Genomic DNA, 25,341 nt, shown 5'->3' with positions numbered 1-25,341 from the left:
AATACAGGATTCCTGCAAAATATTTTGCAGGATTCCGTAATTCCTCAAGGCTACGGATTGTGACTGATGCAAAACACAGGATGTGTGAACTTAGCCTAAGTCACGTAAAAATAGGACGTAACTTTACTGCCCGCAGTCGTGAAGGGGTTAAAAAAAAAATTAAAAAAAAAATTAAAAAAAACAAAAACACAAATTGCATTAATATCCCCTTAGGTTGCAGCACAAACACTGTAAAAAATAAATAAATAAAAAATATATTTTACCCACCTTCTGAATACAAAGGAAAATATAGTAGAGTACGTCCGGGTCATAGGGTTCTCCTTCACCATTGCGAGATTCTTTTGTCATAAGACATAATCCATAGTTCAGCTCTGCAACTGCTGAAGATATCAGATCCTCCTGAAACCTCAAGAGCTGGCGTCCTGGAAAGAGACATATAATGAGCCCATTGTCGTACCTGGTCAAGCAGCGATACCAGAATACGTCTTACTGCCCGGCACTATTTAATTACATCGGAGCTTGTCTGAACAGGTAATTTTGGAAAGGGGGGGGGGGGGGAGGGTGACTCACTGATTATGGTCTGCAATTACACAGATCCTCACATTACATACACTTAACTAGCTCTGTAATGGATAGAAGAGAGTGAAGCAAAAAAAAAAAAAAAAAAGTGCATTGATGATGCCATGAAATATTTTTTATACAGTTTGGTCTTGAAGGTGTTATTGGGGGGGGGTTGGGGGAAGATATACTCCAATAATGAGAAGGACATAACATTTAGCACAGCCACATTCCTTATATCAACAGTACTAGAGGTATCCTCCCTAGTGTCCATACATACGTCCTATTGGTGCCAGTCTGTGTTGCGAGTCTTTATCCAGTTCGGCGTTCTTTGTCTGAGCCCAGTTTTTCCATACTTCCAATCCTTCTTCTGGTTTCAGTACATTTGGCAGCATCAGTTCAGGGGAGGGGTGAGGGGGTGGCTCAACCTCTGCAACCTGAATTGGTTGAGACTGAAGGGGGGGGGGGGGACAAAACAAAAAAAAATAAAAATAAATAAAATAAAATAAAATTTTAGTATCATGTTTGCATGTGGAAAAAAAAATCGCTGCACCGAACACTTAAATGTTTGCATACACGTAAGGCGTATGTTGGGCAAACCCACCGAAATCAAAGGGTTCAGGCCAAAACTATAATGTGTGAGGGCCCCCGACAGAGGTCAGGGAAGATAAGAATCCAGCATATCCTATTTTTGTTCCTGGTCAGATATGCTGCCACCAGAGATGTCAGACATCGGCTATCTCAGCACAGGCGAAGAATACACAGCCAGCAGTAACCAGCACGGATTGTGATCACTGCAGTTTAACTATTTAAATGCCTATGCCAAGCTCACAGTGGCATTTTAATACTTTGATCCCCCATCCATGCGATTCCAGGAGATCGATTGGCCACCATTGCATGTAGGGGCCTGCTAAAAAAAAGGCTTCCATCATGGTAATCATCTGAAGCTCAGCTACTATATACTGCAATGCCAAACTACTGCAGTATATGCAATCAAACAGGTTCAAGTCCCCTGAGGGAGAAGGGGAAGATAAATAGAGAAATAACGCAATCAAAATATAAAATAATTTAAAACAAAAGCAGAACAAGTTCAAAATTGATGAGGTATTTTTTCCACAAATTTCAGTCTGTTTCTCGTTACTAACATACCGTAAATAAGCCAAAATATTGTGGGCTGCACATTTTTTCCCATTTTGTACACTTGCACTCCGTGCAAGGACAAATCATTAGCAATTGTTCATTTAGATACTACAGTGGAACCTTGGTTACCGAGATCAATCCGTTCTGGGAGTTTGCTTGTTAACCAAGTTACTCATTCAGCAGAGCAAGATTTCCCATAGGAAATCACTGCAATGCAGACAACTCGTTCCACGACTTGTTAAATGTCCCATCCAACACACGCACAAACACACACATTATGCTCACCTTACCTTCCGTTCCCTCGCCGGCTTCCTGGAACTTTTAGTTCGCCCGTACAAGATGTGTATTGGGTAACCATGCGACCGATGCCGGAGCTTCCGCTACCAGCGCACTGACGTCAAAGGCAGGAGCCGCTTTTGAGAAGCGTCTGACAGGGGAAGTTCCTCCCTCGTCGCGATGGTTACCGGATACACATCCTGTAGCAGCCAACTACAAGAACCATGAGGTCGGCGATGGGACGGAAGGTAAGGTGAGCATATGTGAATCTTCCGTTCCATCGCCAGCCTCATGGTTCTTGTAGTTGGCTGCTACAGGATGTGTATCGGCAAGCCTCGCGACGAGGGTGGACCTTCCCCTATCAGCCACTACTCAAAGGCAGCCTCGACGTCAGCGCGCTGGGAGCAGAAGGTCCGGCATCGGTCGCAATGGTTACCAGATACACATCTTGTACAGGCGAACTACAAGTTCCAGGAAGCCGGCGAGGGAGGTGAGCATATTAAAGAGAATTTTGTTTACTTACCGTAAATTCTTTTTCTTATAGTTCCGTATTGGGAGACCCAGACCATGGGTGTTTAGCTTCTGCCTCCGGAGGACACACAAAGTACTACACTTAAAAGTGTAGCTCCTCCCTCTGAGCTTATACACCCCCTGGTAGCCAGTCCTAGCCAGTTTAGTGCAAAAGCTGAAGGAGAACAGCCACCCACAAGTAGAACAGAACAAGAGCCGGAACAACCGGAGACTCTGTCCATGACAATAGCCGGTGATAACACACGGAACAAGAACTGCCAACAGGGAGGGAGCTGGGTCTCCCAATACAGAACTATAAGAAAAAGAATTTACGGTAAGTAACAAAATTCTCTTTTTCTTTATCTTTCCTTTGGGAGACCCAGACCATGGGACGTTCCAAAGCTGTCCATGGGTGGAAATAAACAGAAAAACTGAGAAGTAGGCAGAACCTAACTTCACAAATGGGCGACAGCCGCCTGAAGGATGCGTCTGCCCAAGCTCGCATCTGCCGAAGCATGAGCATGCACTTGGTAGTGCTTCGAAAAGGTGTGCAGGCTAGTCCAAGTGGCAGCCTGACAGACTTGTTGAGCCGTAGCCTGGTGCCTGAAAGCCCAAAAGGCACCGACAGCTCTGGTCGAGTGTGCCTTGATCCCCGGCGGGGGAGGCACCCGAGTACTCTGGTAGGCGTCCGAAATGGTCGATCTAATCCAACGGGCTAAGGTCGGCTTAGACGCAGAAAGGCCCTTGCGCCGACCTGTGGTTAGCGCAAAAAGAGAAGTGCACCGCCTAAGTGCAGCGGTGCGAGACACATAGATCCGGAGAGCACGCACCAGATCCAGAGTATGCAGCGCTTTTTCAAAGCGATGAACAGGAGCCGCACAAAAGGAAGGTAAGGTAATGTCTTGGTTAAGGTGGAAAGGAGAGACCACCTTAGGAAGAAAGTCCGGAGTCGGACGGAGAACCACCTTGTCTTGATGGAAAACTAAAAAAGGTGACTCCGAAGAGAGCGCAGCCAAATCAGAGACTCTCCTGAGGGAAGTAATGGCAACTAGAAAGGCCACTTTCTGTGAAAGACGATACAAAGAAACCTCCCTAAGAGGCTCAACGGGGGGGTTTCTACAAAACCGTGAGAACCAAGTTAAGGTCCCAGGGATCCAAGGGCCGCCGGTAAGGCGGAATGATGTGAGACGCGCCTTGCATGAAGGTGCGGACCTGAGCCAGCCGAGCGAGACGCCGCTGGAACAGAACTGACAGAGCTGAGACTTGTCCCTTGAGAGAGTTGAGGGACAGTCCTAGCTGCAGACCGGACTGTAGAAAAGACAGAAAGGTCGGCAAGGAGAATGGCCAAGGAGGATGGTCGGTAGAGCGACACCAGGACAGGAACATTTTCCAAGTCCTGTGATAGATCTTGGCGGAGGAAGACTTACGGGCCCGAGTCATAGTGGAGATGACTTCAGGAGGAATACCAGAAGCCGTCAAAATCCAGGACTCAAGAGCCACGCCGTCAATTTGAGAGCCGCAGAATTCGGGCGGAAAAACGGACATTGCGAGAGAAGGTCTGGACGGTCCGGGAGATGCCACGGCACCTCTACGGACAGATGGAGCAGGTCTGGATACCAAGCTCGCCTGGGCCAGTCCGGTGCAATGAGGATGACTCGACGGCCCTCCATTCTGATCTTGCGCAGGACTCTGGGCAAGAGAGCTAGAGGGGGAAACACGTAGGACAGACGAAACTGGGACCAGTCTTGAACCAGAGCGTCCGCGGCGAATGCCTGAGGATCGTGGGAGCGGGCCACGTAAACAGGAACTTTGTTGTTGTGACGGGATGCCATTAGGTCCACGTCCGGAGTGCCCCATTTGCGGCAGATTGACTGAAACACTGCCGGGTGCAGGGACCACTCGCCACCGTCCACGGTTTGACGGCTGAGATAATCTGCCTCCCAGTTTTCCACACCTGGGATGTGGACTGCGGATATGGTGGACTTGGAGTCCTCCGCCCATTGAAGGATGCGTTGGACCTCCAACATTGCCAGGCGGCTGCGTGTCCCGCCTTGGTGATTGATGTAGGCAACCGCTGTCGCGTTGTCTGACTGGACTCGAATGTGCCTGCCCGCCAACAGGTGGTGAAAAGCTAGGAGAGCTAGAAGCACGGCTCTGGTTTCCAGCACATTGATTGAAAGGGCTGACTCGGACGGAGTCCAAGTGCCCAGCGCTCTGTGGTGGAGACATACCGCTCCCCAGCCGGATAGGCTGGCATCCGTGGTGAGAATCACCCAGGACGGAGCCAGGAAGGAGCGCCCCTGGGACAGGGAGAGGGGCCGAAGCCACCACTGAAGAGAGCTCCTGGTCCGTGGCGACAGAGCCACTAACCTCTGTAAGGAGGAAGGCCGCTTGTCCCAACAGCGGAGAATGTCCAGCTGCAGAGGACGCAGATGGAACTGGGCAAAGGGAACAGCCTCCATGGACGCCACCATTTGACCCAGCACCTGCATCAGACGCCTGAGGGTATAACGGCGGGGCCTCAGCAGAGAGCGCACCGCTAGCTGGAGGGACTGCTGTTTGACTAAGGGCAACTTCACAAGTGCCGGCAAAGTCTCGAACTGCATCCCTAGGTACGTGAGACTCTGGGTCGGAGTCAGAGTGGATTTGGGAAGATTGACCAGCCACCCGAATTGAGCTAGGGTGGAGAGAGTGAGCGAGACACTCCGCTGACAGTCTGCGCTGGATGAAGCCTTGACTAGAAGGTCATCCAGGTAAGGAATCACTGCCAACCCCTGGAGGTGCAGAACCGCAATCACTGCTGCCATGACCTTGGTGAATACCCGAGGAGCCGTGGCTAACCCGAAGGGGAGAGCCACGAATTGGAAATGATCCTCTCCTATTGCAAAACGTAGCTAACGCTGGTGTGAAACTGCAATTGGCACATGCAGATAGGCATCTCTGATGTCGATGGACGCCAGGAAATCCCCTTGGGTCATTGAGGCAATGACTGATCGCAGAGATTCCATGCGAAAGTGCCGCACCTGAACATGCTTGTTGAGAAGCTTGAGATCCAGGATGGGCCGGAAGGTACCGTCCTTTTTGGGAACTAGGAAGAGATTTGAGTAGAAACCTCTGAACCATTCCCGGGCGGGAACCGGTACAATTACTCCATTGGCCTGCAAGGCTGCCACGGCCTGCGAGAAGGCGGCAGCCTTGGAGCAGGGGGGAGTTGAGAGAAAAAAAATCTGTTTGGCGGGCTGGAAGATAATTCTATCCTGTAGCCGTGGGAGATGATATCCCGCACCCACTGATCGGAGACGTGTTGAAACCAAGCGTCGCCAAAGTGGGAGAGCCTGCCACCGACTAAGGACGTCGCCGGAGCGGGCAGAGAGTCATGAGGAGGCTGCCTTAGTGGCAGCACCTCCTGTGGTCTTCTGTGGACGCGCTTTTGGGCGCCAGTTGGATTTCTGGTCCTTGGCTGAGTTAGCGGACGAGGCCGAGGGCTTAGAGGACGACCAGTTGGAGGAACGAAAGGCGCAAAACCTCGACTGATTCCTACCCTGGGCAGGTTTCCTGGTTTTGGTTTGTGGCATGGAAGTACTCTTCCCGCCAGTAACTTCCTTAATGATTTCATCCAGCTGTTCTCCGAACAGCCGGAACCCAGCAAAAGGGAGTCCAGCAAGGTACTTCTTAGGGCTGCTTCTCACTTGCGAGTTTCTTGCAGTAGAGCAATGCGAGAAAAACTCGCATTGAAATCGGACACATGTTAGTCAATGATTCAGCTCTCATCTGCGATTTTTTTTCTCAGTCCAAATCGGACCGAGAAAAAAATCGCAGCATGCTGCTTTTTTGCGAGTTTCTCGCACCATTTGTCCCAATGATTTCCTATGGAAGGGGATTAAAAGTAGCATCACACACGCGCACCACCGTTCACATTTGCGAGTGTGGCAGTAACTTCGCACATTAGATGAATGTGACAGCACATTCCCATAGGTTAATTAAATGACACATGTGTAATAGCTTTTTTCTAATTAAGATGTTGCATGAAACTAGCATCGCAATCGCAACACACACGAGAGCAAAAAGCATCGCACTTGCGTTGCACTCGCACCTAACATGAACTAAAATCAGCCGAGTATTTTTCAGCCCAGTCGGACCAATTTTACTCGCATAGATGTGTTTCCACCCTTAGAAGAAGCATCTGCCTTCCACTCTCGAAGCCACAAGATCCTGCGGATAGTGAGGGAATTAGCCGAAGCCACCACAGTGCGGTGAGAAGCCTCCAGCATGGAAGACATGGCATAAGATGAAAAAGCCGAAGCTTGGGAAGTTAAAGGGGTGGTTCACCCATTTTTTTATTTTCTGTATGAGCTCTACTTACCTTTCTAGGCGTCTTCTCCATTGCCTTCTGTTTCCAGTTCTGGCACTGAGCGGCGCTATCCTGCACGCTCAGTGCCAGTCACATGACCCCCTGGAGCTGTGGCCGCCGGCATCCTCTGACGTCCCGGCATTTCCGGGCTCTCAAACAAGACGGGTACGTCACAGGATGCCGGCGCCACTCAGATTGAGTGACAGGGCTGTGGGCGGTGACTACCGCACGTCACAGCCCAGCATCGAGGGGAGGAGCCGGAGGACGTCACTGTGGAGCCGCGTCCTGCAGAGAGGCTGAGACACGGGGCGCCAGGGTGCAGTACAGGGGGGGTCTTTAGCTGAATCCCCCCCTGCACGTAAGTATGTGCTCACACTGTCCACCCGCCCGCTCTGCTGCGATGTCAGGAGAGCGGCCGGTGTCGGGCAGTGTGATCATCTGCTCCTCCCAGCAGCAAGACACTGGCAGGCATGTCACCGCTGTGCTCTGCCATCTGTCCTGCTGCATGGGACCAACTGTCTGCACTGTCACCTGCACCACAAGTCACAGAGTGGAGACAGTTGGTGACAGAGCACCTCTGCCCCCCCCCCCTGTTCTTTCCCCACTCTCTTCTCTCCCCCCACTCTTCTCCCCCTCCCCTCTTCCCCCTCTTCTCTGCCCCCCTCTTATCCCTCTCTCCCCTCTTATCCCTCTCTCCCCTCCCCTCTCTTTTCCCTCGCTCCCCTCCCCTCTCTTTTCCCTCGCTCTCTTTTCCTCCCCCCTGCGCTCTCTTTTCCTCCCCCCTGCGCTCTCTTTTCCTCCCCCCTCGCTCTCTTTTCCTCCCCCCTGCGCTCTCTTTTCCTCCCCCCTGCGCTCTCTTTTCCTCCCCCCTGCGCTCTCTTTTCCTCCCCCCTGCGCTCTCTTTTCCTCCCCCCTGCGCTCTCTTTTCCTCCCCCCTGCGCTCTCTTTTCCTCCCCCCTGCGCTCTCTTTTCCTCCCCCCGCGCTCTCTTTTCCTCCCCCCGCGCTCTCTTTTCCTCCCCCCTCGCTCTCTTTTCCTCCCCCCTCGCTCTCTTTTCCTCCCCCCTCGCTCTCTTTTCCTCCCCCCTCGCTCGCTTTCCCCCCCCCCCCCCCGCTCGCTTTCTTTTCCTCCCCCCCCCTCGCTCGCTCTCTTTTCCCTCGCTCTCTCCTGGCATGGTCAGTACAGAAATCTCTCCATCGTGGAGGGGTGAGAGGGAGTAATAAACATGGAGTCCCTACTGTGTCTGTGTATTTATTTCTAATAAAGTATTTTTCTCTGTGTGGTCTTTTTTTTTTTAACCCTTTATTGGAGATTCTTAATGGCCAGGTCAACCTTGGCCTGACATTTAGAATCTCGGGCTTTATACCAGCGGGTAAAACATAGCTGGTATTAACCCCTTATTACCCAGCGTGCCACCTGCCACCAGGGCCACTGGAAGAGTTGGATACAGCGCCAGAAGATGGCGCTTCTATAAAAGCGCCATTTTCTGGGGCGGCTGTGGACTGCAATTCGCAGCGGGGGGCCCAGAAAGTTTGGGCACCCTTCACTGCGGATTCCAATCCCCAGCTGCCTAGTTGTACCTGGCTGGACTCCAAAATTCGGCGAAGCCCATGTCATTTTTTTTTTTTAATTATTTCATGAAATTCATGAAATAAAAAAAAAAAAAAAAAAAGGGCTTCTCTATATTTTTGGTTCCCAGCCGGGTACAACTAGGCAGCTGGGGGTTGGGGGCAGCCCGTAGCTGCCTGCTGTACCTGGCTAGCATACAAAAATATGGCGAAGCCCACGTCATTTTCTTAAAAACGTTTTCAGGGAAAAACCTTTATAAAAAAAAAAAAAATGCTTCCCTGCATTTCTATTGCCAGTGAAAGTAACACCAAGCAGCGGGGGCTAGCAGCCAGTAGCTGCTTTGGTTACCCTTAGCAACAGAAAATGCAGCGGGAGCCCACAAACAATGTGATTTTTTTTTTTTTATTTTAATTAATTTTTTTTTTAAAAAAACGGCATGGGCTTCGCCCATCGAGCACCAGAGCATTTTACTTCTCATTCATCCCAAGTAATCAGATGACTCCAGTGTCGGCCGATTACTTGTTCTGTGTCCCCCTACATCCATTGCAGCGTGTACGGGCTGTGAGGTCAGCGGAGTGGAGACAGTGACATGCTCTGCTCTGACACATAGTGTGCTGCATGTCACTATCTTTCTCCACTCTGGCACTTGTAGTGCAGGTGACCGGATGCTGCATGTCACGTTTTTGCCGCGATTTGGTGCCTTTTTTGCTTCATTTTTGCTCACTGCGTTTTTAATCAGTGCACAATGCCATTAAAGATTGTTGATGAAAAAAATAAAAAAGGTCTGATGTCATTTCCTTATTCAAAATGTTCATTGTATGCAGGAGAGCAGACAGCAGCTGCAGAACTACAAGGCTCAGCATCCTCCATCCAGGACTGTATGCAGTTTTTTACCCAAAAAGAAAAAAAAAAATGACGCGGGCTTCGCCATATTTTTGTATGCTAGCCGGGTACAGCAGGCAGGTACGGGCTGCCCCCAACCCCCAGCTGCCTAGTTGTACTCGGCTGGGAACCAAAAATATAGAGAAGCCCTTTTTTTTTTTTTAATTATTTCATGAATTTCATGAAATAATTTAAAAAAAAAATGACGTGAGCTTCGCCTAATTTTGGTGTCCAGCCGGGTACAACTAGGCAGCTGGGGATTGGAATCCACAGTGCAGGGTGCCCAAGCTTTCTGGGCACCCCCACTGCGAATTGCAGTCCGCAGCCACCCCAGAAAATGGCGCTTTCATAGAAGCGCCATCTTCTGGCGCTGTATCCAACTCTTCCAGCTGCCCTGATGCCGGGTGGCTAGCCGGGTAATAATGGAGTTAGGACTAGCTGTATATTATCAGCTAGCCCTAAGCCCGAAATTCATGGTGTCACGCCAATATTAGACATGGCCACCATGAATTTCTAGTAATGATAAGAAAAAAAGAAAAACACAACACACAGAAAAATATTTTTATTAGAAATAAAACACAACACAATTAGTGACTCCATCTTTATTGAAATAAACCCCCCTCCGCAGTAATCCTGGGTCAGGGTCCCGCGCCGTCCAATCCGGATCCAATATCATCTGATCGGTTTGCTGGAAGGAAGGCAAAGCGATCAGATGATGTGTCAGGATAAAGGATGTGAATCACATCATACATCAGCTGATTGTATAAAAGCCGATTATACACTCAGCAGATGCATCAGTGCAAAAAAAAAAAATAAATAAATAAATACTCACGTCTGTGCTGATGACCGGCAGCTCCTGGAGCGGAGTCTGATCCTGGCCCATCACTGCAGGAGCTGCCGGCTATCAGCTGATGAAGTCCCCTGACGGCAGGATCAGCTGATAGCCGGCCGGGCAAGAAAAAGCCGGCGAGACTACGATCAGCTGATGCGTCAGGTGACTGCATCAGGTGATCCACGGCCAGGTCCTGCAAGCTTCGTGCATGCACCGGGGAGACTGCACACAGCCGAAGCGGCGGTACCGAGACAGGGGCTGGAAGCAAGCATGGCACCCGGACCCTGCATACAGGTGAGTATGACATACACACTCACATACACACTCACTCACACACTGTATATACACACACACACTGTATATACGCACACACACTGTATATACGCGCACACACACTGTATATACGCGCACACACACTGTATATACACGCGCACACACTTTCTTCCCCTCGCTGTGCAGAGCTGCTGTATCTGTGATTTCTCTGAGTGCACATCCACTGGGAAGAGGCTGGGAGGAGGGTTTGGGTGGGAGCAGAGTGGGTGTATTAGACACAATGGGTGTGTTAGATAAGCCAGACACCGCCCTAAAGCCACAAAGAATTCTGGGACTTGTAGGAACTGAACACAGGAAGTCAGAGGAGAGATTAACCCCATCAGAGCTGGAGCCAGCAATGACCGTGTGCTGCTAGTGCACAATGAAAGGTAATTTTGCTGAAAAAACATAATAGATGTGTTGAGGGGCACATATTAGCAAGATTTATCAGAAAAAAAAAAAAAACAGTTTTGGTAACTGGACAACTTCTTTAAGGCATCCATTTCGGGCATAGGTTCCCTGGTGAGGGAATGCATCTCCTCTAGAGAAGCAGAGATGGCTTTGAGAGCCCACACTGCTGCAAAAGTCGGGGAAAACGCGGCCCCCGCCGCTTCATACACGGATTTGGCCAGAAGGTCAATCTGACGGTCCGTGGAATCCTTAAGGGAGGTGCCGTCAGCCACCGACACAACAGTCCGAGCTGAGAGCCTAGACACCGGAGGGTCTACCTTTGGGGACTGAGCCCACTCCTTGACCACCTCAGGTGGAAAGGGAAAACGGTCATCAGAACCACGCTTTGGGAAGCGTTTGTCAGGACAGGCCCTGGGTTTGGTCACAGCGGTCTGAAAACTGGAGTGGTTTAAGAACACACTCTTTGCTCTCTTAGGCGAGGTAAACTGGTGCTTTTCTGCCAGAGAGGGTTGCTCCTCTGATACTGGCGGATTGAGGTCCAGCACAGAATTAATGGAAGCAATCAAGTCACTAAGATCTGAGTCACCCTCGGAAAGATCAATGGGGTACATGGAGTTAGCCTCCGAGCCCCCTGTAAAGGCATCCTCCTCATCCTGCGAATCAGCTCTGGAATCAGAGCCACGGGAGGAGGAGGGAGAGGGAACCCTGCGTCTCTTCTAAGGAGGACGGGGTCTGGGCCCTGATAATGAATCCTCTGTGAGCTCCGAACCTAAGGGACCCATAGCAGTAGGGGCACCCTGTGAAGGAGGCTGATGCATATTCAAAGTCCTGGACAGAAGTCCCATGGACTCAGCAAAAGACTGGGAGATAGACCTAGAAAAGGATTCTACCCAAGCCGGGGGTTCAGCCACAGGAGCAGGAGCAGCCTGAGAGACCACTGGGGGTGAGACTGCAGGCTGTGGCACCGCCAAGTTAGCGCAGACATCACAATGTGGGAAGGTGCTCGGTTCAGGCAGTAGGAGCTTACATGCAGCGCATACTGAATACAGCTTTGGAGCCTTGCTCCTCGTGTGAGACATGCTGCTGGAGTGGGGGCTCTGCCAGAGAATGAACCCCAGAGAGTATATACAGAGGTCTACAACCGGAGACCGGTTGTGGCTTACCAGACCGCTGGAGCGGTGTTGTGTGCCCTCCAGATCCCGAAGCCCGGACCCCCAAGCACAGCACCTCAGCAGGGATGCAGAGTGCAGACCAGCGCCGAGTGAACTCTGTCTGAGAAAATGGCCGCCGGAGCGAAGAGAGGGGGCGGGACTTGCTGTGAGAGCGGGATCTGGAGGGCCAGAGACCTACAGGGGAGGAGACACGCACAGCAGTGGGGAGTGTCCCTCCCCTGTGCAGAACGGCCGCCGGGAGGAGCCGAGCCTGTCCCTCTGCATGAATGACATGTGAGGGCAGAGAACAGAAACTAGGCCTCCGGCAAAGCCGGGGCCTAAATTTGAGCGGCGCGGCCGACGCGCAGGCACCATCGGCGCGGTTCTCGGGCGACAGCCAGAGAACCGGCCTGAAATGTCATAAAACACACTCAGCACACTCTCCCACAACAATAAAGCACAGGGACCCCCAAAATATAAACGTCTCAGGTACTTAGCTGCTGAGACGCTGGGGATGAGTGCTCCGATCCAGCAGGGTCCTGAAGGGCTGCGGATGGAGACCGGTCTCCTGCCAGGCAGGGAAACCGTGTTGGCTGCCACTTCAAGCCAGAGCCCAGGAGGGATGGTGAAGGAGCACGGCATGTAAGGCTCCAGCCTTGGAAATCAACCTTAACAACACCGCCGACACAGTGGGGTGAGAAGGGACATGCCGGGGGTCCAGACGTGGACCCGCACTTCTTCAATCTCATTCCAAAGGAGAAAAATCATATGAGAATGCATGTGTGGATGTATGCCTCCTGAACACAAAGCGATAAACTGGCTGGGTCTGCTCACCAGGGGGTGTATAAGATCAGAGGGAGGAGCTACACTTTTAAGTGTAGTACTTTGTGTGTCCTCCGGAGGCAGAAGCTAAACACCCCATGGTCTGGGTCTCCCAAAGGAACGATAAAGAAATGAGAGCGCGCGTGTTTGTCTGTGTGTGTTTGTGTGGACTGCAAGAGCAGGTCAGAGCGCGGTGGATGTACGGAACCGGAAGTGTGTTCGGTGAGTATTTTGCTCGTACAGCAAAGCTTTTTCGTAAACAGAGTTACAAATGTACAGCAAGCATTGCTTGTTCAGCGAAATTCTCGCTAACTGGGTTACTCGTTAAGCGAGGTTCCACTGTATTTGCATTGTCCCAGGAAAAGGGTGTTACATGAGCACCAAACAATTTGTTGCTCGAGGGAGGGGTCAAATTTTAGCATTTCCCCCTTCTCACTTTTGGGGAGGTGGTAAAGTGTTAAAGGGACTGTATCGTCAGAAAAAAAGAAAAATTAAATACCTGAAAAAATGTAAAGTAATATTTTTTTAATGTTTTGTTTAAATATTATTTTCTTTTTTTAATTGAGCAAAATGTAAAAAAAAAATTAAAAAGTTTAATATTTTCCACTGTTTCCACTATTAAACACTAGGGGGAGCAGCTTCTGAAATCCTACAGAAATCCCACTGTAGGAAAAAGCTCATGTTACAGCTTGCAGTAAAGTGGGCGGAGTCTGCTCTCCTGTGTGTGGTGGCACGCCTCCACCTCCCAATCTGAGTGTTTCCAAAGGATAACAGAGAATGACATGTAGGGACACAGTGCACAGCCATTTTGTTGGTGACCAGAAATGTCTAAAGTGTCACCAAGGACAGCAGGAGTATCACACAGGACAGGATTAGATACACGTTCTCAGCAGACTGTATCACACAGGATAGGATTAGATACACGGCCGTGCACACAGCATCACCCAGGAGAGGATTAGATACACGGCCGTGCACACAGCATCACCCAGGAGAGGATTAGATACACGGCCGTGCACACAGCATCACCCAGGAGAGGATTAGATACACGGCCGTGCACACAGCATCACCCAGGACAGGATTAGATACACGGCCGTGCACACAGCATCACCCAGGACAGGATTAGATACACGGCCGTGCAGACCGCATCAACCAGGACAGGATTAGATACACGGCCGTGCAGACCGCATCAACCAGGACAGGATTAGATACACGGCCGTGCATACAGCATCACCCAGGACAGGATTAGATACACAGCTCAGCAGACAGTATCACCCAGGACAGGATTAGATACTGTCTGCTGAGCTGTGTATCTAATCCTGTCCTGGGTGATGCTGTGTGCACGGCCGTGTATCTAATCCTGTCCTGGGTGATGCGGTCTGCTGAGCTGTGTATCACCCAAGAGAGGATTAGATACACAGCTCAGCAGACAGTATCACCCAGGACAGGATTAGATACACGGCCGTGCACACAGCATCACCCAGGACAGGATTAGATACACGGCCGTGCAGACCGCATCAACCAGGACAGGATTAGATACACGGCCGTGCATACAGCATCACCCAGGACAGGATTAGATACACAGCTCAGCAGACAGTATCACCCAGGACAGGATTAGATACTGTCTGCTGAGCTGTGTATCTAATCCTGTCCTGGGTGATGCTGTGTGCACGGCCGTGTATCTAATCCTGTCCTGGGTGATGCGGTCTGCTGAGCTGTGTATCACCCAAGAGAGGATTAGATACACAGCTCAGCAGACCGTATCACCCAGGACAGGATTAGATACACGGCCGTGCACACAGCATCACCCAGGACAGGATTAGATACACGGCCGTGCAGACCGCATCAACCAGGACAGGATTAGATACACGGCCGTGCATACAGCATCACCCAGGACAGGATTAGATGATACTGTCTGCTGAGCTGTGTATCTAATCCTGTCCTGGGTGATGCTGTGTGCACAACCGTGTATCTAATCCTGTCCTGGGTGATGCGGTCTGCTGAGCTGTGTATCACCCAAGAGAGGATTAGATACACGGCTCAGCAGATAGTATGAAACAGGAGAGGATAATACACAGCCGTGCAGACCGCATCAGCGGCGGTACTCGCATGCAGTGGGGCAAGGGCACACACATACACAGCAGCGGCGAGCAGAGCGGTGGCTGGGGAGAGCGGAGGGAGAAAGTGTCATCGGAGACGGGAACGGCGAGGGGGAGGGGCGGCACTAGCGGGGGCTGAGGAGAGCGAAGTGATGGGGAGAGCGGAGGGAGGCGGTGTCATCGGTAACGAGGGCAGGGGAGGGGAGGCGGCCTGTACTCACACATCCCGGCGGTTGACAGGGGTGAAGTGGAGCAAACAGCACACGCTGTGAGCTCCACGATGATGGCGGCTGAACTCCTCCCTCTGCTGTGATCTGGACAGCCCAGGGGGCGCATCCAGGTCACAGCACACACCCACTGTAACGTTAAACATAGGGTCGGATGGCGACCACTATTCTCTATGCACAGGGGCTGCCATAAAGGAGTGTGTAACTGTCGTTACACACACAGAAATCCAACATGGCCCCCAGTGCATACAGTAAAATTAGAATAACAGAAAAAGTAAATAAGCTGCAATTTTCATTTTGTATTAGAAATACTTGATTTCAGAATCACTATTTTTAATACAAAAAGAAAAAAACGCGATACTGCCCCTTTAAACTGTAAAGTTGACAGAGATAGGCTATGTGCGCACAGTGCATTTTTTGCGGCGTTTTTTTTTCTCAAAACTGCATGACTTTGCTTCCACAGCAAAATCTATGAGTTTTCATTTTTTCTGTCAGCACTGAGGTTTTTTAAAAAAAAAAAAAAAAAAAAAAAAAAAAAAAAAAATGGACATGTCAATTCTTTCCTGCGTTTTTCCCCCATGCAATGCATTGAAAAATGCAGAAAAACGCAGGTAAAAAAACGCATGCATTTTTAACCGGTGCCTTTTTTGCGCGTTTTTGCCGCGGGTGCGATTTTATGCGTTTTTGTGCGGTTTTAGCAGCCAAAACCACACAAAAACACAGCGTCAAAAAAAACTGTGCGCACATAGCCTTAGGATATGGGTGGCCATATTACCGTAGACAGAGGGCAATTGGTTACCTTCAGTGGCCCTGCAATAGCACTTATTATCTAGGCTGTAAAGGGTGCTTTACACGCTGCGACATCGCTAGCGATCTAGTTAGCGATGTGACACGCTAGATTGCACATGCGACCGGCGCTATAAAATGACCTATGTGCAATCTCGGCAGATCGCATCTGTGATCTAGCGTGTCACATCGCTAACGAGATCGCTAGCGATGTCGCAGCATGTAAAGCACCCTTAAAGGAAAGTGTGTGCCTACAGATCAGATTAGGACATGTCTTGTTACAATAAAGATAAGTGGCTACACTGCACACACAGGGCCGCTCATCTCTTCACAACACCACTCAGAACCCTTGTTTCCCCAGCACAGATCTGTATGAGCTCATAGCGGTAACATTTATGGAGATACATTTCATGTACCGGATTTCCAGGGCTTGTCGTCAGTCATGTCCTCTACAGTATTTGTGTGGGTGTGCTAGGCTGCGATCAGAATAGTCAGAAAATGATTCATAGATCATAATTAGACATTGCGAACACTATTCCTTAAGGCAATACTTTCTGCAAATCATTGTACCAACCTGTATGTCATTATGGTAATGTTACACGACCGCTGGGTTGGCCCTGTACATGCTGTAACAATCACTCAAAACACTTTAATGTGATCATTTTCTATTATGCATCCCACATATAATTCATAGAAAATAAAAATGCAATTTACATTTTTTTTTTTTTTTTATCAAAACCAGTAGGAATATGACTAGACGACTATAGGTCATGCAAATGTTAGTACAATATAAAGGCACTGCTCTTAAAAGGAAGGTGTTGTCCCATATGGGGCCATTTATAACATCAAGAGGTGAACAGCCCTGAGGGAATGGGGAGGTGGATGCACTTGTGAGGCTCGGTCCATTCCTGGCCACACCACATGGGGTCATATAATAAGACTTAAAGGGAACCTGTCAGCAGAAATTTCGACTAAAACCTAACAGATTAGATTCCCCCTCTGCAGCTCCTGGGCTGCATTCTAGAAAGGTCCCTGTTATTATAGTGCCCCCTTTCTGACCCAAAAAAAGAGTTTATATCGAGGTACCTTTTTGGCTTCTGATTCTCTAAATGTGTCACGGGGCGGGCTGCCTGATGGCCGTTATTCTGCCCCCTGGTCCTGTATGCCGCCCCCATCGCCGATTTCTATACTTCTGGACACCGCCCACTGCTCCAGCCATCCCCGCGCATGCCCAGTGCTCATCTCTCGTGGATGAGCACTGTGCCCAGTGTCACCAGTGGTGTCGTGCGCGCAGGGTTTAGATTATGGGCGGTGCTGTGATGTTAATTACCAAGCAACCGCCCATAATCGCGGGACCGCGCATTCCCCCTCGGCCTGCTTTCTGCGCAAGCGCGCTGCAGCTGAACTCACGTCACCTCCTTCCCATCTTGCCCTGAGGCAGGAAATAGATGGGAGGAGCGCGGAGCAGTGACTACACCGATCAGGAGGAGTTCAGCTGCAGCGCGCTTGCGCAGAAAGAAGCAGGCCGAGGGGGAATGCGCGGTCCCGCGATTATGGGCGGTTGCTTGGTAATTAACATCACAGCACCGCCCATAATCTAAACCCTGCGCGCACGTCACCACCGGTGACACTGGGCACAGTGCTCATCCACGAGAGATGAGCACTGGGCATGCGCGGGGATGGCTGGAGCAGTGGGCGGCGTCCAGAAGTATAGAAATCGGCGATGGGGGCGGCATACAAGAACAGGGGGCAGAATAACGGCCATCAGGCAGCCCGCCCCCGTGACACATTTAGAGAATCAGAAGCCAAAAAGGTACCTCGATATAAAAACTCTTTTTTTGGGTCAGAAAGGGGGCACTATAATAACAGGGACCTTTCTAGAATGCAGCCCAGGAGCTGCAGAGGGGGAATCTGTTAGGTTTAAGGTGAAATTTCTGCTGACAGGTTCCCTTTAAATATCCAAGTGAAGCATTTGCAATTATATCTTCAACTCCAATTTCTAGCCATTTTCAAAATCTAGGCTTGCTTTCAATGAGAAGAAGAAAAAAAAAAAAAAAAAAAAAAGAAAAAAAAAGCAGGTTTAGATGATTAAGCAGCTGTGGAATCACAAGGGAGCGGAAATCTGATATGCTGCTGTGATAAATTGACACACAAACATACATTACATGGGGAAAAATACATGACCAAACATCTTAATCACTGACTTGGGTTTTTCCAGTAAGTCTAGCTGCCCCCAATGTATAGCATCTGGCCCCATTGACCCTGGGGTTAAAACGTTTGGACTGGTCTAATCCGGTGTATAACATCCGCCCCCCCACCCCCGTGAATCGGATGCACACAAAAGTGCTACTGTGTGCCATCCGATCCTAGGCAAAGGGCATTGAAAAGATGGTCCTGTCCGTGGGTCCGCAAAAAACTAGGAACTGACCCAGAGAGACGCAACGGTCGTCTGAATGAGCCCTTGCTAACATGTTACAGAGTGGCTGGTGGGGCAGAGCTCACTGGTATCAGCACAGTCCTGTAACAGGAGCCACCGTTTTCACAAGTCAGTTCATTACATTTCTTTCTCCCAATTTTTTCCCCCATGACCTCTGAATGTTATAATTGAGAAGTAGAAGGAACCGCAGCAGCTCCTTTACGTTATAAAACAGGGGGACAAGTGCTGGGGAGCAGAGGATAGAAGAGTCACCAACACTCTGCTGACCACATCACTGCAGAGTCCAGACCGCCTCTGGTAACATCAGCACAAACACTGCGCCCACCAGGGGCTTCATGGCCGAGCCGCTGCTTGCAGCCGTACATCAACCAAGCACAATGCTAAGCCGTACATCACAAAGCACAATGCTAAGCCGTACATCACAAAGCACAATTGCTGTGTGTCGGATGGAGCGGTGTAAAGACGTATGGGGGAAACGTGTTCTGTGCAGTGACGGATCACACTTTTCAATATGCATCTAATGGAAGAGTCTGGGTTTGGTGAATGCCAGGAGAATGTTACCCCCGACTACATTGTGCCCACTGTACAGTCTAATGGAGGGATAATGATCTGGGCTTGATTAGGGTAAACCTCATCCCCTTTGTTCCAGTGAAGTGAAATCTTTAGGCCCTGTGCGCACACTGCGTTTTTTTGCCGTGAATTTGCCACGGGTTTTGCTGCAGAAAAGGTGCAGTTTTTGTTCGTCACGTTTATGCAGTCCTTCCCCAACAAAATCTGTGAGAAATCCAAAATGCTGCGCGCACACTGCTTTTTTTTCCCCCCTATAGGTTTTTCTGTAGAATTTCTGCAGCAAAAAGCAGCATGTCACTTCTCTTCTGCAGGTACCTGCGGTTTTGCCATTGATAATGGTTTAAAACCACAAAGACAAAACCGCGGCAAAACCGCAACAAACTGAGGTGAAACCACATGCGGATTTTGGGTGTGATTTTTTTTTTTGCCGCAGGTGTGGAATTCTGCCAGAGGGTGCGTATTTTGCTTAAGAAACTCATCTACCCTGTGCACACAGACCCTTAGGCTATGTGCCCACGGGACTCTGTATCTGCGGATTTTTCTGCATCAAAATCCGCAGCTTTCCCCCGGAATCCGCACCTTTTCATAGGTGCGGATTTTGTGCGGATTTGACGCGGATTTTGTGATTTATTTTTTTTAATTCAATTGAATAGGCAAAATCCGCACGAAAATCCGCAACAGTAATTGACATGCTGCAGATTTTTCCGCACGAAAACCCGCACGATTTCCGCTGCAGAAAAATCCGCAGCGTGGGCACAGCATTTCCCAAATGCCATAGAAATGGCTGGGGAGTAGCTGTGCTGCAGATTTCTGGAAAATCCACGGCTTTTCCGCGAGAAATACACGGCAAAATCCGCGCATTTTCCGCAGCGTGGGCACATAGCCTTAGGCTATGTTCACATGCCACATATTCAGTTGCAAAGCCACACCAAATCTCCATGTGTTAGTTGACTATTTTATTGCATATTTTACCCTACTCCATTTACTAAATAATGGATAGGGTGAAAACCACAATGAAAATCCACATAATGAGCACGCTGGAAATCTGAAATCTTAACCATGCTTTGATTTTCATATGAATAAAAATAAAACTACAATAATATGATTGCATATGTGTGAACACCCTCTTATAATTGGGGATGTGGTTGTGTTTAGGGATAGCCCATTATCACATTTACCCTCATGTTACATAGTAGTCAGCACACAGCTAATCCCATAGCAAGAGTCGCAGTTTTAGGAGGATTTTCCTAACATTCTTCATTGCATTTTACAGCAAAAGCCATAGTATAAACAGCTGACAGCACAGCAAAGGTATCTCATGTTAAACGTTATCAGTCAGGGAAAGGGAAAAAAAAAATAAATTCCAAGGCATTAGATCTACCATGGACATGGAAGACATCATCAAGAAGTGGCTTAAATTTGACAACAGCGACATTACCTAGAACTGGTCAACTCAAAAACGGATGATAAAAAAAAATAAACAAACACAGTAAGAAAAATGTGTTTGGCAGGCTGCCAAGAGGCTGAAAAGCAACATTAAAGAAGCTGCGGGAATTTCTGGCTAGTACTGGCTGTGTACTGCATGTGACAACAATCACCTGATGTTTCGCCTGTCAGGGAGGATGGCAACAAGAAAGTCTTTTGCTGCAAAGAAAAATATCCAAGCCTGGGTATATTTAGCAAAAATTATCTCAAGGCTGCCAAAATCATGTAGGTGTTATGTCTGATGAAATCAAGGTGGAACCTTTTCGCCATAATTTCAAAACATATAATGGCTGCAAAGACAACATTGCACATCACCAAAAGATCACCATCCCCACAGTGAAGAGAGAGGGCAGCATTATGCTTTAGTCAAAGTGGAGAGACTTCTAATCATACAAAATGATAGAGTTCAGACTTCTAATCAGTTCCAAGAATCAATTTTGCACGAAAACCCTCAGAAATCAGCAAAAATACTGAAGAGGAATTTCACCTTTCAGCGAGACAGCAACCCTAAACATACCTCCAAATCACCAGAATGACTTCACCAGAACATCAAAGTTTTACAGTAGCACTAATATAGCCAGATCTGAAGTCAATAGAAAATCTTTGGATGACCTGAAGAGGGCGCTGTACACAGGAGATGACCCCACAATATGACATATGTGGAGCTACTGCAAGGAAGAGGGGGCAAAGGTCGCCAATTCTAGATGTGAGACTCAGACCCCAAAATACAATGCTGTAATACCGTAAATTCAAAACGGGAACTTCAACAACATATTAGTTTAGAGGTGTGCAGACTTATGCAACCGCATTATTGGTTAGCACTGCAGTCTTGTGGTGGCTCAGTAGTTAGCACTGCAGTCTTGTGGTGGCTCAGTGGTTAGCATTGCAGTCTTGAAGCGCTTGGGTCCTGGGTTCAAATCCCACCAAGGACACCATCTGCAAGGAGTTTGTATGTTCTCCCAGTGTTTGCGTGGGTTTCCTCCCACACTCCAAAAATATACTCATAGGTAACCTAGATTGTGAGCCCCAATGGGGACAGTGTTGCCATTGTATTTAAAAGCGCTGTGGAAATAACAGCGCTACATAAATGAATAAATAAATAATATATTATTTTAGCAATTTTCTTTTCTCACCTGAAGACATTTCAGTACGTTTTTCAATTATGGGCAACATTTAAAAAAGGTGGAAAAAGTCAACATTTTTTACATATCAAAAACAGGGGTGTGTAGACTTTTTATACACACTGTATTACACAGCATGTGGAGTATTTCTGAGGCCGGAAAGAAGGGAATTTTGTTTACTTACCGTAAATTCCTTTTCTTCTAGCTCCAATTGGGAGACCCAGACAATTGGGTGTATAGAGCTACTGCCTCCGGAGGCCGCACAAAGTACTACACTCAAAAGTGTAAGGCCCCTCCCCTTCTGGCTATACACCCCCCCGTGGGAGCACGGGTCCTTCAGTTTTAGTGCAAAAGCAAGAAGGAGGAAAGCCAATAACTGTTTCAAAAACAAATTCAATCCGATAAACAATATCGGAGAACGTAAGTTATTACCATGAACAACATGTGCACCCGAAAAACAAATACCCTCAGAAAAACAGGGCGGGTGCTGGGTCTCCCAATTGGAGCTAGAAGAAAAGGAATTTACGGTAAGTAAACAAAATTCCCTTCTTTTTCGCTCCTAATTGGGAGACCCAGACAATTGGGACGTCCAAAAGCAGTCCCTGGGTGGGTAAAATAATACCTCGCGATCGGGCTGTCGGGCAGCCCTTCCTTACAGGTGGGCCACCGCCGCCTGCAGGACTTGTCTACCTAGGCTGGCATCCGCCGAAGCGTAGGTATGCACCGATAATGCTTGGTGAAAGTGTGCAGACTCGACCAGGTAGCCGCCTGGCACACCTGCTGAGCCGTAGCCTGATGCCGTAATGCCCAGGACGCACCCACGGCTCTGGTAGAATGGGCCTTCAGTCCAGAAGGAGTCGGAAGCCCAGCAGAACGGTAGGCGTGAAGAATTGGTTCCTTGATCCACCGCGCAAGGGTGGATTTGGAAGCTTGCGACCCTTTATGCTGACCAGCGACCAGGATAAAGAGTGCATCCGAACGGCGCAGAGACGCCGTGCGGGAAATGTAGATCCTGAGTGCCCTCACCAGGTCCAACAGATGTAGACCCTTTTCAAATTGGTGAACTGGATGCGGACACAAAGATGGTAAAGTGATATCCTGATTGAGATGAAAGGAAGATACCACCTTGGGAAGAAACTCTGGAATTGGACGCAGTACTACCTTGTCTTGGTGAAACACCAGGAAGGGAGATTTGCAAGATAACGCCGCCAGCTCTGACACTCTCCGAAGAGACGTGACCGCCACCAGAAAAGCCACTTTCTGTGAAAGCCGAGAAAAGGAAATCTCCTTCATAGGCTCGAAAGGTGGCTTCTGGAGAGCAATCAGAACCTTGTTCAGATCCCAGGGTTCCAATGGCCGCTTGTAAGGGGGAATGATATGACAAACCCCTTGCAGGAACGTGCGTACCTTAGGAAGTCGCGCCAGGCGCTTCTGAAAGAATACGGATAGCGCAGAAACTTGTCCTTTAAGGGAGCTAAGCGACAAACCTTTTTCCAACCCAGACTGCAGGAAGGAAAGAAAAATAGGCAATGCAAATGGCCAGGGAGAAACTCCCTGAGCAGAGCACCAAGATAAGAATATCTTCCATGTCCTGTGGTAGATCTTGGCGGAGGATGGTTTCCTAGCCTGTCTCATGGTGGCAACAACATCATGAGATAAACCTGAGGTCCCTAGGACCCAGGACTCAATGGCCACACAGTCAGGTTCAGGGCCGCAGAATTCAGATGGAAAAACGGCCCTTGAGACAGCAAATCTGGACGGCCTGGTAGCGCCCACGGTTGTCCTACCGTGAGATGCCACAGATCCGGGTACCACGACCTCCTTGGCCAGTCTGGAGCGACGAGAATGGCGCAGCGGCAGTCGGACCTGATTTTGCGGATCACTCTGGGCAATAATGCCAGAGGTGGGAACACATAAGGTAGTCGGAACTGCGACCAATCCTGAACTAAGGAGTCTGCCGCCAGAGCTCGGTGATCGTGAGACCGTGCCATGAAAACCGGGACCTTGTTGTTGTGTCGTGACGCCATCCGGTCGACGTCCGGCATCCCCCAGCGGCGACAGATCTCCTGAAACACGTCTGGGTGAAGGGACCATTCCCCTGCGTCCATGCCCTGGCGACTGAGAAAGTCTGCTTCCCAGTTTTCCACGCCTGGGATGTGAACAGCGGATATGGTGGATGCTGTGTTTTCCACCCACGTCAGAATCCGCCGGACTTCTTGAAAGGCTTGTCGACTGCGTGTTCCCCCTTGGTGGTTGATGTACGCCACCGCTGTGGAATTGTCCGACTGAATCCGGATCTGCTTGCCCTCCAGCCACTGTTGGAAGGCTCGCAGAGCAAGATAGACTGCTCTGATTTCCAGAACATTGATCTGAAGGGTGGACTCTCTCTGAGTCCACGTCCCCTGAGCCCTGTGGTGAAGAAACACTGCTCCCCACCCTGATAGGCTCGCATCTGTCGTGACCACCGCCCAGGATGGGGGTAGGAACGACTTTCCTTTTGACAATGAGGTGGGAAGAAGCCACCATCGGAGAGAGTCCTTGGTTGCCTGAGAGAGGGAGACATCCCTGTCGAGTGACGTCGACTTCCCGTCCCATCGGCGGAGAATGTCCCATTGTAGAGGGCGCAGATGAAACTGCGCGAAAGGGACTGCTTCCATTGCTGCCACCATCTTCCCTAGGAAATGCATGAGGCGCCTCGATGAGTGGGACTGGTTCTGCAGGAGAGATTGCACCCCTGTCTGCAGAGAGCACTGCTTGTCCAGTGGAAGCTTCACTATCGCTGAGAGAGTATGAAACTCCATGCCAAGATATGTTAGTGATTGGGTCGGGGTTAGATTTGACTTTGAAAAGTTGATAATCCACCCGAAACTCTGGAGAGTCTTCAGTGCCACGTTCAGAAGTGTTGGCATGCCTCTTGAGAGGGTGCCTTTATAAGTAGATCGTCCAAATACGGGATCACGGAGTGACCCTGCGAGTGCAGGACAGCTACTACTGCTGCCATGACCTTGGTGAAGACCCGAGGGGCTGTTGCCAGCCCGAAAGGTAACGCTACGAACTGCAGGTGTTCGCTTTCGAAGCGTAGAAAACGCTGATGCTCTGGCGCAATCGGCACGTGAAGATAAGCATCCTTGATGTCTATTGATGCTAAGAAATCTCCTTGAGACATTGAGGCTATGACGGAGCGGAGAGATTCCATCCGGAACCTCCTGGTTTTTACGTGTTTGTTGAGCAACTTTAGATCCAGGACGGGCCGAAAGGACCCGTCCTTCTTTGGCACCACAAACAGATTGGAGTAAAAACCGTGACCTTGCTCCTGAAGAGGAACGGAAGTCACCACTCCTTCCGCCTTTAGAGCGGCCACCGCCTGCAGCAGAGCATCGGCTCGGTCGGGTGGTGGGAAAGTTCTGAAGAAACGAGTTGGAGGACGAGAGCTGAACTCTATCCTGTACCCGTGAGACAGAATGTCCCTCACCCAACGGTCTTTGACCTGTGACAGCCAAATGCCGCCAAAGCGGGAGAGCCTGCCACCGACCGAGGATGCGGAGAGAGGAGGCTGAGAGTCATGAGGAAGCCGTCTTGGTAACGGTTCTTCCTGCTGTCTTTTTTGGGCGTGACTGCGTCCGCCAAGAATCTGAACCTCTCTGATCCTTTTGAGTCCTTTTGGACGAGGAGAATTGGGACCTGCCTGAGCCTCGAAAGGACCGAAAACCAGACTGACCCCTCCTTTGTTGGGGCTTGTTTTGTCTGTGTTGAGGTAAGGATGAGTCCTTACCCTTGGAGTGTTTAATGATTTCATCCAAACGCTC

At 49.6% G+C, this 25,341-nt stretch overlaps 1 protein-coding gene across 2 annotated transcripts in view; it reads right to left on the bottom strand.

Annotated features, from left to right (window-relative positions):
* QRICH1 (glutamine rich 1) overlaps nt 1–25,341 on the bottom strand; it is a 75,003-nt gene that overhangs the window by 24,839 nt on the left and 24,823 nt on the right. For both annotated transcript variants that reach the window (XM_075321480.1, XM_075321481.1), the window contains 2 exons: nt 839–1,010; nt 268–422 (listed from right to left, as the gene is read on the bottom strand). In XM_075321480.1, the coding sequence (XP_075177595.1) occupies nt 268–422; nt 839–1,010 (327 nt within the window). The remainder of the gene's footprint in view (nt 1–267; nt 423–838; nt 1,011–25,341) is intronic.

Source organism: Anomaloglossus baeobatrachus, chromosome 8, assembly GCF_048569485.1.
Source record: "Anomaloglossus baeobatrachus isolate aAnoBae1 chromosome 8, aAnoBae1.hap1, whole genome shotgun sequence".
Lineage (NCBI taxonomy): Eukaryota > Metazoa > Chordata > Amphibia > Anura > Aromobatidae > Anomaloglossus > Anomaloglossus baeobatrachus.
The sequence above is the reverse complement of the archived record's forward strand: the minus strand, read 5'-3'. Positions and strand labels throughout refer to the sequence as shown.